The sequence below is a fragment of the Vipera berus genome (assembly GCF_964194415.1).
Source record: "Vipera berus genome assembly, chromosome: 1".
NCBI classification, from domain to species: Eukaryota; Metazoa; Chordata; class Lepidosauria; order Squamata; family Viperidae; genus Vipera; species Vipera berus.
Window position 1 is genome coordinate 225642075 of NC_138202.1, and position 19907 is coordinate 225661981.

Consider the following 19907-nt stretch of genomic DNA (forward strand, 5'->3'; position numbering starts at 1 on the left):
AAAGCATGAACATTGTAAAGAGTGATTTTTGACTGTGGATATCAATTCCTAGGCCAAATTTTGGGAATGGTAAATATTACATGATTAAATGGTGAAATGAAGAGCGTTGGACCTAAGCCATTGATATTATGCTGTGTCAGTTGAAGAGCAGCTTGACTGATGGATTTTTAAGCATTTTTAGGATGGAAATGCACACCTCCTAAAAAGTGAAATGAAACATTTAATCTAATATATTTTGATGTGCATATTTTGTGAATCTAATTGCTGCAGCCACTGGCATTCAATGAATGTTTTTACATACAGTTGATTTCAGTCTGAAGGATGTAATGAAGTGGCCAGAAAGCTCTGACCAAATTGAAATGTAATGTTTTTAATTTACAGGAATAGTGAACAGTGGCAGATTTTCACCATGTCGTCCAAGAGAGTACCATTCTATCAAAAAAGTCACAAGCATTTTGATCTGTCTTATCGCAACCGTGATACTAGATACATGCTCCAGGAATATTCAGCAAGGAGGTAAGGGGCATCACCGCTGTTCCCATATGAAAGCAATTCATATCTGTATACCTTTTGATTTATAAAACTAATCAAAGTGAATAATGACAAGAACTATGGTATTATTAGATAGGCAACCTGTTCTACTTTTTGCCTTATTATTATTTGCCTTATTATTATGGGAGGATGACATTAGGAAATGTATGTGAGGCTATTGGGGCCTAAAAAAAATCTCAGGGTGATGAAGAGCTGTCATAAGAACAATGCAATGCAATTTTTTTTAAAAAAAGTTTCAAAATGCTTCTACAGGCATATTTTGAAAAGGATCAGCTCCTATTTGCAGTCGGACCATCATTTTTCAAGGGGTTATGAACTTCTTCCTTCTACAATAACAAGGAATTATTTTAGCAAATAAAATAGAGAAAATCAAACTTGCGTTTTGTTTTATAGAACACAAAATTTGGCATTTTCACCATATCTATCAGAAATATTACATTTATTGTTTTTAGAATAATGAATTTATTGATAAAACATTCTGAATGTTCATGAATGTTCCTATTACAGTGATACCTCAGTACTCATTGTTCTGGGAGGTGCAAAAAACGATGAGTACCAAACAAATTTTTCCCATAAGGAATAATGTAGTGAGTCACAAGGCAGTCAACATTGACAAATTCTAGCTTGTGCATTGAATACCAAACAAATGATGAGTACTGAGACAAACTTTTCATGTCAAAAAGTGTTGAGTACCAAATTCAATGAGTTTCAAAGCAGTAGAATACCAAGGTATCACTGTATTCTGTTCCCATTTGAATCTCTAATGGGACCCTAGTTCCTCTCAGCACAGAAGTAGAAATGTATCCTCACTATATTCTCTTGACTGCATGTGGGACTTAGTGAGCCTGAAAGATTCCCTGCATTCAGAAAGTCTGAGACATATGAGATAAGACTTCTGGGAGATATGAACTCCAACAAAAGAAAGAAATACAAATTTGCCAATCTCAACCTTCACTAGTTACTCTGCTTTAGAGGGTGGTTCAAGAGATCACAGGATTTCAGATGATTTGCCCCTTATGGCCCCACCTCCATGCAAGCACCACTTGGGCTATTGCAAACTCCAAGATGGAGAGTTTTATGCAAGAGTCCAGAATTATGCCATGAACAAGCCTCATGGGAGATAACTGAATTATTCTATCTGGGAATGTTTTGCTTGGAAAGAGGAACATCTCCTTCTTTATTGTTTGAAGTTGGTTTATCATTTCAATCAGAATGAGGCTTAGAGTGGGAAAGTGTTGTTTCAGATTCCTACAACTGATGTTGAACGTTAGTGTTTCTGACCTCCTTCCTCTTCTTCTTCTATCTCAAAGCTCAAATTTATTATTTGAAATAATTTCTGTATCAGTTTGACTTTTGTGTGGTAGGTCAAGGATTACACTCCCCAAAAGAATGGCTGGGTGTTAGTGCTAAATTAAAATGCAACTTACTTTAAAATTTAATTAAAACTAAATACAGTTAATATGATTGAAATTGTGCAATTAGTATTCTCTTTTTATCAGAATAAACTTGGTAACACTTTTGCAGATACATATGTAAGAATCATATCTAAGGCATTTGTAGGTTGTACCTCTCTACTCTATGCGATCTAAGACCTTGTCATCTAACCTGAAACAGCAATGGTCTAGATTAGGATCCCAATTCAGAATAAAACATCATATTAGATTATCTTCTTCTATTTAAAAGGTAGGCAAAGGCAGATGTGAAATGTAAGAATAGGTGATGTATACAAATTTGTCGATGGTCAGTTTTTTCTTTGCCTCAAAAGCTATAGAAAGCTTAAACTTGTTCAATGTGTTGCTGCCATTGTTATTATTATCACTACTACTAGAAGTATTATTTTGCATTTTGAAGGGCTGCTTCTAGACAGGCCTACCAAACATCATCCAGCCTAGGAAGAACAACATGCGTACTATGTGCCCGAAAAGTTCATAGAACGTCTGAAGAGGCCACACAGGAATCGCGGGAAAGGTAAAACTTTCTGCAGCTATAACAATAAAGGTATCCAGGGCCAAACATTTGTCTACTGGTTGGCTAAGCAGCTTTAGGGAACTGGCATGTGGAGAAAATGCCCTTGATTGAAATGCTTAGATCTAGCAAAGGTGAGTGAAAAAAGTAGAGTAGCAGTTGGTCCATATAAAGAAGAAAGCCAGAGGTTAGGACATTAGGAAAAAGAAAGAAGAGAAAGATTTTTATTGTCAACAGTTGCTGAAAAAGCAAAGGTCATGTTTACATGTTGAGTTGGAATACTCAGCTAGATCTTGGACAGCATTTTTTTTTAAATTTCTTCTAACATTCCTGGGGAGTGATGCTTATCTCCATAGCTTCACAGATATGGAGTCTCAGGAATATCCCTGAATGTCTCTTGGAACACTGTTGTAAAAACTGTTTAGGGCCCTCTTGCTCTTGCTCTCAAAGGCCTTCAGAAAAGAAAGAAAATTATCTTGAGAATTTTCAAATCCTCAGAGCTCTGGTGGATTGGCTGACGAGAACTGTCAACACGCATATACTTGCTGCATAGCAGGTTTTTCATTAATTTATTAGATCTAGAATACCGAAGCATTGGGTGTCTCCTAAATCTCATATGTGATATGTTCCCATGCTAGAAATAGATTTTAAAATTGGGTTGAACGCAAATCAGTTTTTCGGTTTAAAACAAACATGCAAGGTTCTAGCTAAATGCTGAAACATTGAACGACTTATCTTGAATATAGTTGTCTTCTAATCATTGGGGAGGTTTAAGGTGATCTCACAGTTGAAACCAGGAGATGTCCTCCTGGCAACTCTTTTCCTATTTGTGTGAATGGCTGTGTGCCCACTGACGTTCCGTACAGCAAATATATATCAGTGACCTGCTCCCAGTGTGTTATGAAAAGTAAAGTTATGGCGATATCTTCATCCCATTCCTCTGCAGTTCAGTTGAGGATCCTCATGTTTCCTCTTGGCAGTCTTACTTCTGCAATGAAGATGAATGCTGACCTTGGTTCAAGTGACCAATCTATAGCTAGTGATTTGGTCTACCATGAGGAACTGGGTCCAGAATGTAAAAAAATAGCTGGGATTCCTCATGAGGAAAAATGGTTGCCATGATAGGGAAGACTTCCCTGTTTAGTTCTCATACTGCCTCAGTACCACTAATATGGTGGTCCCTTGGAAACAAGGGAGCTAGCATTCACATTAGGAATACCCCAGAGGAGAAAGTGGGATATGTGTTTCTCTCTCTGTGTGAGTGTGTGTGTGTGTGAGAGAGAGAAAGAGAGAGAGAGAGAGAGAGGGAGGGAGAGAGAGAGAGAGAGAGAGAGAGAGAGAGAGAGAGAGAGAGAGAGAGAGAGAGAGAGAGAGAGAGAGAGAGAGAGAGAGAGAGACTTATCTGACTACCTCACCTCACCAAATCATATTAGCATGTCTGTCATCAATATTTTATAGCAGTTCTGCCATGGCAGTATGATAGCATCAGCTCTTCGAATATGCTGCATAACCAACTACGCAATAGAAAAAGGTGACAATATTGAAAATATTTTACTTATCCTGTCAGCCCTTTGCTCATTTAAAGTCATATTTATTTTAGAGATGTATAGACACACATGCACACAGGGTATGGCTTTGGAATGAGTTGGATATGCTGGGCTATTTATCCAGATATCTGAATCATGTATTGCTATTTGAGAAACCTGAAATGGTATTTTTAGTACTTAAAATATCTCTCTAGTGCTTGAAGCAATTCCAAGTTATTTATAAAAAGGTAAAGGTAAAGGTTCCCTCTCACATGCGTGCTAGTCGTTTCCGACTCTAGGGGCCGGTGCTCATCTCCATTTCAAAGCCGAAGAGCCAGCGCTTTTCCGAGGACATCTCCGTGGTCATGTGGCAGGCATGACTAGACGCCAAAGGCGCATGGAACGCTGTTACCTTCCCACCATAGTGGTCCCTATTTTTCTACTTGCATTTTTACGTGCTTTCGAACTGCTAGGTTGGCAGAAGCTGGGACGAGTAACAGGCGCTCACTCTGTTATTTATTTAAGTTATTTATGTAGGTGTCTAAATGTTCTTCTTATTGGTTTCACTTCTTTAGAGAGATGTACCAAGATTCTTTCTTTCTTTCTTTCTTTCTTTCTTTCTTTCTTTCTTTCTTTCTTTCTTTCTTTCTTTCTTTCTTTCTTTCTTTCTTTCTTTCTTTCTTCCTTCCTTCCTTCCTTCCTTCCTTCCTTCCTTCCTTCCTTTCTTTCTTTCTTTCTTTCTTTCTTTCTTTCTTTCTTTCTTTCTTTCTTTCTTTCTTTCTTTCTTCCTTCCTTCCTTCCTTCCTTCCTTCCTTCCTTCCTTCCTTCCTTCCTTTCTTTCTTTCTTTCTTTCTTTCTTTCTTTCTTTCTTTCTTTCTTTCTTTCTTTCTTTTTTCCTTCCTTCCTTCCTTCCTTCCTTCCTTCCTTCCTTCCTTCCTTCCTTCCTCCCTCCCTCCCTCCCTCCCTCCCTCCCTCCCTCCCTCCCTTGTTATGTAAAGCAGAGGAGGGCTGGCTAACATTGGTTTTTGGGTGTCAAGAAAGATGATAGAGTGGAGACAGGAGGAATTGTTCCCTGGAAATTTGTTTTGTGTAAACCTCTCTGTAAAGACAACACAAAACATCTTTGTTCAAAATAGGGACTTTCCTGCTTTTTGATGAATTTCTTTTCTGTGATAGAGGATTCTCCACCAAAGAATCTCAAGATAGTCTAACATATTTAGTGCATTAGATTAAATCTGGACAATACTATGCCCTTATTGGATGTTTCATTGTTTATTGTACGATTTTGATCACAGTATTACCAACCACAAGGAATTTTTGTGAGGATAAAATGGGATGTACATGGAGGCATCTTATAGGAAAGGTTCAGCTTACCTGTAATTAAAGAGAGATTGCAAAGTTCTCAGTCACTTTTATAGAATTTATTTATTTATTAGATTTTGAACCCACCTTTACTATTTTTGTAAATAACTCAAGGCGGTGAACTTACCCGATACTCCTTTCTCTTCCTATTTTTCCTATTCTTTTTGGGCTGAGAGAGAGTGACTGGTCCAAGGTCACCCAAAAGGCTTTCATGGCTAAGGAGGGACTAGAACTCCCAATCTCCTGGTTTCTAGGCCAGTGCCTTCACCACACACCAGAATGTAGTTTTTCCAGCTTAATACTGTCAAAGGGATAACTATCATAACTTTCTTTGGCCTTTTGATAACAGTACTATCACTTTGATACTGGGTGAAATCTAACTAGTTTTCCCTCTGATCTTGCAGGAGTCAGGAGCAAAAGTCCCTGCACTGGAGTGAACAGAGGAGGATCCGATACGTCAGGAGTTTGGCTACTTTAGAGGATGAGCTTCGCATAGCCCGACTCCTTGCTAGAGAACAATTGGATAAAGTTGCCATACAGAGGATGGTACCTTATTTTCATTTCTTTTCTATTGGTAGAAAATAATGTCCATCAATTACTTGTTTTCCTGCCAGAACAGGCTGAACACCAGGGTTCATAACTCACATTCAGCCATCATTTATTTGAACCATGATTTGTTGAATAAGTCAGAAGAGCTGGATTGCCATGTTGTCCTGCATTCCAGGGTGTCTCCAAACTTGGCAACTTTAAGACTTGTGGACTTCTGCTCCTAGAATTCCCTAACCAGCATGGGACTTGAAGTCCACAAGTCTTAAAGTTGCTAAATTTGGAGACCCATAATTTACAAAACATTGTTGCTTGTATAAAGTCAAGGCAAAATGAAGCAAGCCAACCTCATTATCACAACAGTTAAAGTTGGCCCAAAGTCACACTTATCATCGACATCTTTGGTTAATGGACACCATTGCTTGTTTCTTTCTAGAGAGTATTCCTATCCAATGTCTGTAGAATTTGGAGGTTTTTTAAATGCATTTATTAATATTCTATTTTTTTTTATTTAGTGGTAGTTTGAATTAAATGAACTAATTCCAGTTAATAAAATAACACATCTTAGTTGGTCATGTCCTTAGGATTATTAAAAAAAACATTAACATGTGGGCTGTAGATCTTCTAAATTAAAAAAAAAAAACGCTATAAAATTATAACTTAGCTCAATGTATGAACACATGGGCTCTTTCCAGGTTACTGAATTATTTCCCCACAATTACTATACAGGTAGAAGAAAAAATGGCCTTGGAAAGATATGCAGTTGAAGAAAGCATCAGCCGAGCCCCAGAATTTTTAGTGCGGCTGAGATCTCATACTGTGTGGGAAAAGATGTCCGTCAGGCTTTATTGTACAGTCCAAGGATTTCCCACCCCTGTTGTACAATGGTAAGCCTTTGACTCTTTCCAGGAATCTCAAGATGGTGCTAAGTGTTATTCATGTAATAACCCAGCTATTAAATGTCACTTTTATATTGGCTATGTTTAAGAATCTTTTATAATCCTCAAAGACATTCTGGATGGATGCCGTTGCCTTGACATGAATGAAACAGAAGCTTCCGACTATATACTTCAAGGCATATATTGGAGATTTCAGAGCTTGAAATGGGTTACATGCTGAGATGTTCATTGAGAAAAAGATCAGGGGACAGAGTGCCATATGCCATTCTGGACAAAGTTGAATAACCCTTCAATCAGTCATTATGTCCCAATTGATTTTAAGAGAGCTTCTTCATTAGGATATAAAAATATAAAAGCTTGAAGCTCAACAGAGAAAATGACATTCAATTAAAACTATGGATATATGCAGCAAGCATCATATTGTAAATCTAATCTTAAAAGTAAAGGTAAAGGTTCCCCCGCACATGCGTGCTAGTCGTTTCCAACTCTAGGGGCCAGTGCTCATCTCCGTTTCAAAGCTGAAGAGCCAGCGCTTGTCTGAGGACGTCTCCGTGGTCATGTGGCTGGCATGACTAGACGCCAAAGGCGCACGGAACGCTGTTACCTTCCCACCGTAGTGGTCCCTATTTTTCTACTTGTATTTTTTACATGCTTTCGAACTGCTAGGTTGGCAGAAGCTGGGACAAGTAACAGGCACTCACTCTGTTACGCGGCACTCGGGATTCGACCCGCCAAACTGCCGACCTTCTGATCGACAAGCTCAGCATCCTAACCCACTGAGCCACCGCGTCCCTAAAATCTAATCGTGGGGTACCTCAAATCTAACCTCAGGGTACCTCTGTGTGTAACCTTTGCATAGCATGCCAAATCTTGTGGTTTCACCCAAAAACTCATGGTGATTTTGATTCTTGCTTGTTTCTGCAATGGTTTTCTAATACCACTTCTATTTATGTTGATGGTCACCAAAAATGAAGCCAACAGCTAGTGTCTTTCCTGTCAAACTATAGAGTGACATCAGTTTTGCCTGAATTACATTGCAATTTACTTTTCAGCATAAGCTGCAAGCTTTTTTTTTAAAAATCCCATTTATATCCCGCCCTTCTCCGAAGACTCAGGGCAGCTTACAATCTAAAGCACAATGTGCTTAGCAATAGCCTTCATTCTATGTATATACCTGCTTATTAGGGCTTCCCCCCCCAGCGGCATTTTTACAAAGTCAGCTTATTGCCCCCAACAATCTGGGTCCTCATTTTACCTACCTCGGAAGGACGGAAGGCTGAGTCAACCTTGAGCCTGGTGGGATGCGAACCTGCACTAATTGCAGGCAGCTAGTGTTACTTAAGGAGGCATTAGCCCACTGTTCCACCAAGGCTCTTTTTTTTGATTTTTGTATGTTTGGTTTTGCTTCCTAGGTACAAAAATGAAGAACTGATTACTCCTGCAAGTGAGCCTGGGAAATATACAATTGAAAGCAAATATGGAGTGCACATGTTGGATATAAACAGGTACATGTCTCTGATGGAGCCATTATTAAGGCAATTTGATACTTGTTTTACAAAAAATCAATCCCCTCAAAATGCATAAGACTGATTGCCAGTTATGGAGCATAGAAGATCTGCCTACAGTTGAATACATATTGTGGTTTGGGTTCTTTGTGAAAGTTACTTTTCTGTCCACTACCCAACTCTTACATCTGAATTGTCACCCATGAAAAAGACACCATAAGCAAGGGAGATCCTGGCTGGGTCAGATCTACCCACCCATATTATCAACCTTGATAATACTGTATGTCGATGAAATTCTCAGTCATCCAGGTGGAATTGTCTGGAAGGTGAGTCATGGCAGCTGGACTTCTTCTTCTTCTTCTTCTTGTTCTAACCCCTAGGCCACAAATGCCTAATGTGCAATCAGCCCAGGTTCGAATCTCAGAAGGGTATGGCTGACTGATGAGAACAAATACGTTTGAAATGCATATCAGTCTCCCTTTAATTCTTTGTTAGCAATACAAAAAATTTACACAAATATGAGCTGTCACTACTGTGATCACTGCCTGTGGATGGCCTTGGGTTAGGCTGAAACAGGAAATAAGATTTGTCCCATGTATATATACTAGTCGTTTCCAACTCTAGGGACCGGTGCTCACCTCCGTTTCAAAGCCGAAGAGCCAGCGCTTGTCCGAGGACGTCTCCGTAATCATGTGGCCGGCATGACTAGACACCAAAGGCACACGGAACGCTGTTACCTTCCCACCGTAGTGGTCCCTATTTTTCTACTTGCATTTTTACGTGCTTTCGAACTGTTAGGTTGGCAGAAGCTGGGACGAGTAACAGGCGCTCACTCTGTTATGTGGCACTTGGGATTCGACCCGCCAAACTGCCGACCATCTGATTGACAAGCTCAGCGTCCTAACCCACTGATCCACCACGTCCCTTGTCATATATATATATATATATATATATATATATATATATATATATATATATATATATATATATATAACATTAAAAATATATCATAAAAAAGGAAGCACCAGGCCTTGAGATGTAATTCTTCTTGTTCCAGTGCAAATCTGATGAAAATCTCCCTATCTTTCCCACAGCAGAAACCCCAAGGAGAGGAGAGTGTGCTTTCCTTTCCGAAGGGACAATGGACAGTCTGAGAGAGCAGAATTTGAAGAGCTTGTAGTTAAAAGAGTTTGATCCACTCTCCCTAGCTGTGCATTATGGTCCTAATGTAAGTTGTCCTCCCTTTGGCCCATTATTATATCTAAATCCAGTTCCAGCTTGCTACACATCTAATGCAGTGGCGTTCATCCCTGGATCTTTGCCACAAGCAATTTGGTTTCCAAACGCTCTGCAGAAGAAAAATCAGATCATAGATGTGACATTTCATCTACTTTGGCCATTGTTTATTAACTATTATAAATCAATGTCCCTGGAATTAGCTGCCATACACATCAGAGGATGTGATTTAGTTGAATGCTAATATCTGAGTGAACTTCCCCTTCGTAGGACTCTTTTCCTTTTATGCAAAGTTGTTTTGGGGGCTATACCAAATATTCCTATTCCCCCCCACTACACGTAATACAGTTATTAAATATCTGAATAACTGCCTGATATTTTCAGGATATCTAATAGTTAGGATTCTCTACGTATTTCAGTATTCTTCTCAGCTGTTCATGCCACTGAGCCGGGTTTCAAGTCATCTGATATGTGGCCACTTAAAGCCCCTGAGCAGTTTCTTGGCTCTCATCTTCCCGGGTCTGTGAAGCTGAGGCTGAGAAAGCCTTTCCTTCTGATGTGAGTGAGTGACATTCATTCCTAGGAACATACGAGTGCTCCTTGGCTCCATTGGGAACATTCTTTAGGAGCCAAAGTGATGGCATCGTCTCATCATTTTAAAGTTGCTACTGGGTACCTTTTTATCTATGCAATTGGACGTCTTGGTGGACTTTTACATCTGTCCTAAAGTCTAAAGGTTTTATATTTTGGTCAAACCAATCCTATCATCTGTCTCTGTCTCTGTCTTTGTCCTCTGTCTCCATCCGTCTATCTATCTATCTATCTATCTATCTATCTATCTATCTATCTATCTATCTATCTATCTATCTATCTATCTATCTATCTATCTATCTATCTATCTATCTATCTATCATCTGTCAGTGGTCATCTATCTATATCTTCTGTCCCCTACCATCTCTCTCTGTCTCTCCCCTAACTACTTAGCTACCATCTATCCATTCTATCTATTATTCTCTCTCTCTCACTCCAAATATGGAATCTTATTTGACTCCACAAAGATATTCATGTACTTCCTTCTTGAAGGTAAACAAAAAGACAGAAGGCTTTACTTTCATTCCCAACTCTTAATTCTTCTTTGTTTCTACACAATGTGCACTATGTGTATAGATTCCAGTACAATTTTTTATGGTCTGGTTTCTTAACCTCTGGCATCCATTGATTTCATCCTGGATCACATTATATGGTTGCTTCTGAGAATGGAAGCTATTTGCCAAAGCAATATATGCTAATGGATGCATTTGCTTAGGTGTGGCTGGGAACATTGCCTGATTATAACTGGATAGCTGCCATAAAAAGGAAAAGACAAAACCATTTTCTAGCCTCTCTCTCTCTCTCTCTCTCTCTCTCTCTCTCTCTCTCTCTCTCTCTCTCTCTCTCTCTCTCTCTCTCTCTCTCTCTCTCTCTCTCTCTCTCTCTCTCTCTCTCTCTCTCTCTCTGTGTGTGTGTGTGTGTATGTGTGAGAGAGAGCATAATAAAATTAGTGGGCATGGAGCCTAACAATTACCAAGAAGTATGTCTGTAGCTACATTGTTGTTGAACCATCTAGACAAATCCTTGTAGTAATTATATTTACTGAATGACAGAAGTGCATATTTAAAATTTTCATTAGTTAAATTCTGTTTTGACATGAAATTCAATTATTCTCTCACATGGATAATCTGATTTAATGCCTTCCTTCCTTCCTTCCTTCCTTCCTTCCTTCCTTCCTTCCTTCCTTCCTTCCTTCCTTCCTTCCTTCCTTCCTTCCTTCCTTCCTTCCTTCCTTCCCTCCCTCCCTCCCTCCCTCCCTCCCTCCTTCCTTCCTTCCTTCCTTCCTTCCGTCACATTCTCTCTTACTAATTCGCTTTTATGAATGTAAACATTCAGGCTTCTCTTTGGGCCAGACTTCCCATGATGCAGATCTGTGATTCTTCTGCAACACAGTCAAGCAGCCTGAGTGAAAGGATGATCCAACTAATAACTTAGGGAATTAATGTTAGAGAAGCCCCGTGCTGTTTTCCCAAGAGAAATGCTCTCCTCACTCCATTTCTGTTAATTCCACTTGGAAGCAAGAAAAAACAGAAGCCTACTGTAAGAACAACAGTGCCCACGGAATAAATTTCTGGAAATACATAGGAAATATCTCTGGTTCAGTGTGGACAGTTGAAATCTATGTGGTCTTTTTCATATTCTTCCTTTTTGTTTTGATACACATTCTTTACTGTGCTACTCCTTTAGCCACAAGATGCTTCAGGAGTGATAATTGTAAGAACTGTTTGTCACCAAGGCTGTTACTTTTTCTCAAGGAAATTGGAAATTTAACACATCTAGGCTGAAGGGAGTTGGCAGTAAACAGAGATCTATAAATATTGATGCGGTAACCACATGAGACTTTCTGTTATATTATTGGTGAACCCCAGAATATATTCTATTTTCTACCATTCCAGCAACATTAAGTTGAAAAATTCACTCCAAAAGGAATAAATCTAACCCAAGGATTAAGTGTTAGCTATGTTGAGGCTCCTTGACATGAACAGCAAGATTTTTTTTAAAAAAAGAAATCCTTTCAATTCAAACTTTATCCCTCACTTTTTTTTAACAGCAATCGTGTCATATATTTTTGTAACACAAGAATTTTTCTGAGCTTTTGTGACTTCTAATAGAACGCAGTGCAATGCATAAGCGAAGATTTGCCTCTAGGGGGAGCTGTAGTCCTTATATATAACTAAAGAGAGTCATTTAGTGAGTTCTCGAAATGAATAGGTTGCTTCTGAGTGATGTCATAATGTCTAAATCCTTTGACTATAAGGTCTTCATGGTTGTTGTTTTTTTTTGTCTTCTTCCTCTTTCAGTCCCTTCTTCTCATTTAAAATAGGGCTCTGATAAGCCTTCTGTCTTTTGTAGAAAATAACCTTGCTTCACCATAAAATCTCCAGCTCTGTGGCAGTTGTTGCCCAGACTTTCTGTGTCACTTTTTGTCCTTCAAACCACTTTGCGTAACATCCCCAGTCAAGTATGAAAGCAACATTACATTTCTTTTCCTGGACGTTCTCAAGAGTTCTTTCCTCCCTCCACTTGAACTTTGGAGAGGAAATCTGATGCTTAAACTTTCAATCAAAGGCATGGAAACTTTAAAGAGACACCCACAAAGATGAAGTCTATAATTTAGTAATATGATCCCAGATGCAGCCACACCTTCTCATTTATATCAGGAGAAGAATTAAAGAGATTATTTTATTTTTTATTTTTCGCAGGAGATTAGGTGCTTGGAGGCCCAGTGAAAACAGCATTCTAATACGAGTCCCTAACAGCTTTTGATATTTTATATTATTCTTACCAAGTCATTTGTTGCAGTGGACAGTTTTGATTCTAATATCAGGTACCTGCCTTTATGAATAGAATTGTAGTTGGTCAACATAGGTTTCCTAATAAAACTTCATTCAGCCATTAATTTGTCTGGGAAGTCAAAGACATTCACAAAATCTTCACGACATTTAGCTGTCCCATGTTACTAATTTAACAAAGAGCAGAATTTATTTCTGTGCTATATTTCTGGATGCCATCTTATACTCTCATCAAAATTGTTTTTATCTGTACTTGCAAGGTTATTTTAAGTTGCTGAGTGGGTGCAGAAGCTACAATAACTCACCGCCCAAAAAAGTAATAGCTTGACCTACAGCTGATCCAGTCCTGATCAAAGGTGGCTTGAACCCATGGCCTCTCATCTTCAGAGAGAAAGACTGATAAAGGACAAGAGAGAGTGTGATGGAAGCAATTGCATTGGCCATTTGTGACACACTTTTATTTAGCAGAAAGAGCTGGGGGGAAATGACGGGAAAGAGAAAGGATAGATCTCATTTACTCTGACAAAGGAAAAAAAATACACAAGAAAATGTAGTTCACGTTGCAGAAGTTTCTCTACTATTATACAGCAAGTGATGTGTAGTGTTTCCCTTTTCCTTGGTTTGATGAAAGCTTATAGTAAATTAAATCTCAGTTATGGAAGTAAGGTAATAAAATGTAGAAGAAAGCAACTACCTGTTAGAAACCAGCATAATCAGAGCCACTAAACATTAAATTGTCTCTCCAGATGCTTGACAATTGTCCCTCCTGTATGCAGGCCACAGAAAGGCCCTTCTGGGTCCGTAGTGGGATTGTGTGATAGTCAAATTCTGTTTGCCTCCTAGATTAGCGCCCCTCCTCCCAAGGGGAGGAGATATCAGTTATTTTCTTTGATGTGATCCATTGTTTGTTCTTTTTGCTGTTTAGGGCTCACTATGATGACACTGCTACCTATACTGCAGTGGCAACAAATGTACATGGACAAGCCTCAACCAATGCCGCTGTGATTGTGAGAAGTGAGTAAAGCCACATGATGATGTGAAACAGATACAAATGTGGGGATACTTGAATGACTTGGTTCACAATGTTATCGCTTTCTTCCAGGATACAGAGGGGACGAAGAACCGTATCCTGTTGGAATATTTCCCTATCGCTGTAAGTTCTCCTTGTAGTTCGAAGCAACTCTAGACCTGTCATAAGCCTCAAAGATGTTCCTTTCCCTAGAATCTCATTTAAAAGACTACCAGAGAAGTTTACTATTAGGCTCAATTCAAGAAGTTGGTTTTGACCTAGAAAGTCAAACCAGTGGATGAGGAGCACTGAACCTTCTATTAACTTGCACTCCGCTTTCAGTTTAAGATGGGCCTCTCTCCTGGATAGGTGCTCTTTCTAATAATTATTTATGCTAAACTTTTTCCCAATTCTGAAAGAGGGTCTTGTGAAATTCCAACACCCAAACCACTTATTAAGATTTCACGGGTACACGTATGTAGGTCTTGGTGTATCCGGGTCTTTTCCTGTGTAAGATTGAGAGTGTCTTAGTGATGTTTCCACGAGGTCATCTTCAGGCTGGTGTCTTTGGCTTGCACAAGCACAGAAATCTCTTTTTTTCCCCCTGACTAGATAGGTAAAGACATTTTTCAGGAGCTTATAGAAGAGCTTGACTCCTAATTCTAACCTAGCTATTGAACCCAATAGGTGGAAATAGAGAACAAGCAATAAACATAATAAAAATAAAAATAACTACCTATTCAGGCACAGAATAAAAATCTCTTAAAAATCTTGAAAGAAAGAGGGTTTTTTAATAAAAAAAACCTGAGGGTTTAGTTTTAGTATTAATTTCATCCCATATTTGCCACAATGTAGCAGAACCTGGCCAGGTATATAGACTATAAGGCTGGAATTACTGAACTATATAATTACATCAGCTATCTAGGTGTCTATGAGTACTGCAGTAATAGCATTGTGGCTTGGTAATTCTTGCTGCCATCAATAATTATCCAAGGTTGTCTTTCTCCTATCCCTGGAATTAAGGCTCTCATACCTACTGCTGGCTTTCCGGCAATAAAAAGGTAAATCAATGAATGAAAATTTCTGAAATGCAACCTCCTGGCTATGTAACTTAGAGGTTTCTGGGTACATAACCCTTCCTTGGGAGATAAACCAATCTCACAAGAGATAAAGTAAATCAAGTGATATTTTTTTTAAAAAGAAGAAATAAAATTTCAAAACAATGTAACGTTAACTGACCCAAATGCACAATTCTAATAATAAAGAACATTAATTACAAATCTATTCAGATTATAGAAAAACAGCAAGTTGATTAAAATAAAATTTGCAAAAAGAAATGTTTCTGGTAGACCACAAGTCTAATACATTAATCTAATATAAATAACTTGAAATAACGAGGCTTCCGGTCTGTGCGTGTGGTGCCAGTGGATGTGCAGGAAGAAGCCTCTCCCCACCATCCAATCTATCTTCCTTGGAGGACCCTAAAAAGGGTCAAAAGTCACCCTGGAGGGGCGACCACCATGAGAAGGCCCTCCTTGTGATTGCGGAAGGGTAGCAACCCTCCGTTTGATCCGGAGCAGCTCCTCTGGCCTGAAGAAGAAGAGATCGGCCGTCACCATGGTCGATCACTAAGCTGCTCCCTGCCAAAAGCCAAAATCACCATCAAGCACAACAAAGCTATCTGGAGGATTTGGGTGAGACCTTACCTTTCTTACTTCCCTAATTACTTCCCTGTGGGACTCTTCTGAAAATCTTCTCCCCCTCTCTTGAAAGATCAGCGACCGCTTACTTGGGGAACTAACCTTAAAGCCTCAAAAGAAACCAAATGACTAAGCTAAATAATTAAACAACCCTATTTGTACCTCTGGAATTTTTGGGCTAGTAAAACGTTCTTATCTTTGTGGGGACCTTCTACCCTATTTATTGCTAAAAATGGACTAATTGGATAAAAGCCTCATATTAATCTGGAAAAAGATTCTACATGTTATTGAGGACATCTTGTGGCAAAACCTGGTATAGCAAGTAAACCTTTTTTTATTGTGAGATCTGGCTGTAACAGATATGTCCTTGACATTATCTGTAAAGATAAGAATTGGGAACAGCTGGCACTGAAAACAACCTTTACGAATAGTGGAGGTGGACATTCACTGATTCTTATTAAAATAGCCTCCACTAAAGACCTATCTGTAAACATCAAAGAAATGGAGAATTATATTCCACCACTTGACTATAAACTTACACTTGACTATAAACTTATACAATTTTGGCAATGACTGAACAAATGAAAGCCAGACTTAAAGACAAATCTGATAGCATAAACCCACTAAATGAGACTCTGACTTCAATTGATGAACTGACAATCCAAAAACTAACAGAAGAGGAGGAAATCAAGAACAAAATAGGGGACTTTAAAGAACAACAAATACAATTTACTGAGAGCCTTAATGCCCAAACTTCGATTTCAACTATAAAATCTACAATTCAACAAACAACATAAGCTGAAGAAAGCAATACTAAGATGGAGGATGCCAAAGGCCTTCAAATACAGTACATTAAGAATCTAACCAAACAAACAAAAACTATAACACCGGACGTGACCTCTTACCTAAGCCAGATGGGACTGAAAGAAGAAGACCAGACTGAATTAATGACAACTATACTATGCCAAACATGGAGACCTGATTTATTACAATGACAATTTAATGACTATAAAGGGGTCACTCTCTTTGAAAAATTGACAACTGGATGGTTTCCCTGGATTCAAACAACACGTGTAGGAAGAAAGGGAGACACATTTGAGAAGTTAAAGGCAATGATATGGAAGCCTGCCTGGCACAAAAAGAAACCTAGAGTTAGATTTAAAAATGGGTTTTTTTAATGTTGGGATTTGTAATAATAAAGCTTAAAATTGTTTTTAATGGGCTAAGGGGAACTGTTAAAAGATACAAACTGATTTTATATTTAGGACCTAGATTTTTAAGGGAATGAAAATTAGCTACTAGAGCATAACTTTGAATTATATTATAGAACTTGGAATGACACAACAAAAGATACCTTGCTAATTATTGATAATTCTAAAGATGATAGATAGAATATGTTTTTGAAATATAACAAGAATGCACTTAAATGAACAATGTATGTATTTCAGATATGATAACTACTATATAATGAAATAGGGGAAATGTGGGTTACCCGAAAATTAAGTTTCTTAGATACCATAGGCTAATTTGGAGCACTGTATTGAAATTAGATAAAACTTAAAAACAGGATGTGGATGTATTAAACTCGACTCCCATTGATTCACTTCAAAGACACCTAGACATATCAAGGCATGTTGATGCATATTAAATAATTTTAAAGGTTTATCTCAACAATGGTCTTTTCAATTAACCTCATTTTTGTTTGCTTCCAGTGCCACTGCCAGATGAAATCTGTTTCACACATTTTGATGTTCAGTTTTTGGAGAGGTTTGGAGTCACCTTTGGTACGGAAGGGGAAACCCTTAATTTAAGGTGTAACATCTTGGTCACACCAGAACTGAAGCGTCTCCATCCTCGGGTTGAATGGTACAGAGATGGTAAGACCCTTAATGATTTAATGTGATTTGCAGAGCTTCCTTTACGTTTCTGAATTTCCTAAGGATTGTTGAAATCCGTGACAACTTTTCGTGAGCTCTCCATCCCAATCACAATAGTTGCCACTTAACCAAATGGCTTTTTTATATTTCTTGAACAGTTCTGCATATTTCTTTCATAACTGGAATACCTCTGCAGAGCTCAGAGCCTAAAATGTAAGGCTCATTGATTAATGGGTGCCTAAGCAAAATAGCTGTTGAGGATCAAAACCCCCATCTCCACAAAAGTCCAAACACAATTACTTGGTCAATTAGTAAGGTAATAGGACAAAAACTAAATAATAGGGTTTACTTTAGCTGAGATAAAACATCCTATATGTTTTATTGCCCCATTGCACTACTCAGTGAGTTTAATTTATATTAAAGTTAGGTTGCAACCTCTCACCTGTGAGAATCACAAACTATTTGACAGGAATGCTCCAAAGATTTCAAATTAAATATATCTTTATAAGAAGCATAAGATTAAACCTAACACTGGCTTTCTCTTGCCTCTTTCCAGGTTTAATGTGAATATATTCCTCAGTTAGCAAATTTTACTGTAAAAGATCAAAAAGATGTAAAAAAATAAGTCTTGATTCTGACTACGGTTGAAACCAAACCAAACATATTTAAATCCTGTTGACTTTAGTGCAGGGTTGTCAAACTGTCAGCCTGCGGGCCGGATGTATTATGTTGAAACCGCACCCACCCCATTTCCAGCAATGGAAAAAAGTTGCAATATGTCGCGACATGTCACGTGATGTTGCAAGTTTGACACCCCTGCTTTAGGGGAAAGAAAACAAGTGATTTATCCCAACTCTGTTAATAGAGTTTTAAAAGCTTTAATGTTGGCTCATACAGGTGCTTGACAAGATTTTTGTGACATGGTTTCAACACACAAATTGTAAAGTTTCAGATTAGTTAACATTGATACAGATTAGTGGACCCCACACAATATCACCAAACTTTGCCAAACAAGGCACAGGTACTTATATATTACTAGAAGTAGCATACATCTGAAGCATGATGGTTTCTTCTAGATATATTTGCTCTAAAATGGCTGATTTGGAGATTGCAATGCAGAATACTTCTTTATTGCTGCTATCTTATTAACATGTATTGAATTGCAAACTGTCTTCCAGATGTGCTAATCAAAGACTCCAAGTGGACAAAGTCCTACTTTGGTGAAGGACAAGCAGCACTGTCTTTCTCTCATTTGCACAAGGACGACGAAGGCTTATATACCCTGCGCATAATTTCTAGAGGCGGAGTGCATGAATATAGTGCATTTCTGTTTGTCAGAGGTAGGATAGCCTTGCTATTTAGGAGCTGATCCTGCTTGATTTTTTTGAGGGATGATCATTAAGGGTAGGGAGTAGGGAATTTTTGGCCTTCCAAAAATGTTGAATCTGTTCCCCTGAAATGTTTAACTATTGTTCTGGTGGTTGTAAACAGACAGACAAAACTTTGGTGTGGTCCGCTTAAAGAGAGAACTCATGGTTAGCAGAGTATTTTGCCATATTTGTATCATGAGAAAGAAAAGGAGAATGGTTGCCATTCTGGTTTGACAAAAAAGGAAGTGACTATATAAGATGGAATGAGGGTCATAATTTGATCTCATCCTGACATGGACAAGTCCCTAGCAAATCTGGATGGGATTATCCGAATCCTTAAGGGCAAAAGTGCAGCTGGAATACCTTCTTTATATACAGCCTTTTAGACTAAGTTAAATATCTAAGCCAGCATTCTCAGCAGATGAAAGCTATAGAGGTGAACTGATTTATAATCTGGGACATTTTGACTCTGGTGACAAGCTCACCATCTTGTAAACAAGTCTAGTTGATTTCAGTGGAATTTACCCAAGCTTACCAACTGACACACAGTAGGTTGTACTTGCAAGCTTTCCACACTGTTCCATTTGTTTTTGCATGGGTGAATGGTAGGAGGACTGCATTTTTTCATTTCTCTCTCGGCTGGAAGCACCAACATTCTCAGTGAAAAAACATAGCAATTCTTATTCCATGCCTTCCCTGGAGCTATGCTGTCTTTTTCTACAATATTGCTCCATGCTGTTCAACAACAGGAAGAAACCAACCTCAGGAGAATAAACATAACACTAGGAGAATTCAGCCAGGGAAGCCAGAGAAAGCTAAAGTTGCCCACTGTTAACTTCAGTCAAATGCTGGGTAACACAACTCCTAAAATATCTTGCTATTAGATCTATTGGCCTGGGTTAATGGGAGTTGGAATCCAAAATAGCTGAAAAGGATTAGTGTGCTAATTTCATATATCCATCCATTAATCCTTAGAC

The 19907-nt window shown here is 38.5% G+C and overlaps 1 protein-coding gene across 1 annotated transcript in view; it reads left to right on the plus strand.

Moving 5' to 3' along the window:
• Positions 1–409: 409 nt before the first annotated feature.
• MYOM2 (myomesin 2) overlaps positions 410–19907 on the plus strand; it is a gene marked incomplete at both ends in the record, with an annotated part of 89830 nt that continues 70332 nt past the window's right edge. Inside the window, 9 exon segments of the mRNA XM_081345699.1 lie at positions 410–516; positions 2404–2520; positions 5810–5951; positions 6681–6838; positions 8263–8355; positions 13900–13988; positions 14077–14127; positions 17396–17560; positions 18739–18900. Coding sequence (XP_081201825.1) covers positions 410–516; positions 2404–2520; positions 5810–5951; positions 6681–6838; positions 8263–8355; positions 13900–13988; positions 14077–14127; positions 17396–17560; positions 18739–18900 — 1084 coding nt within the window.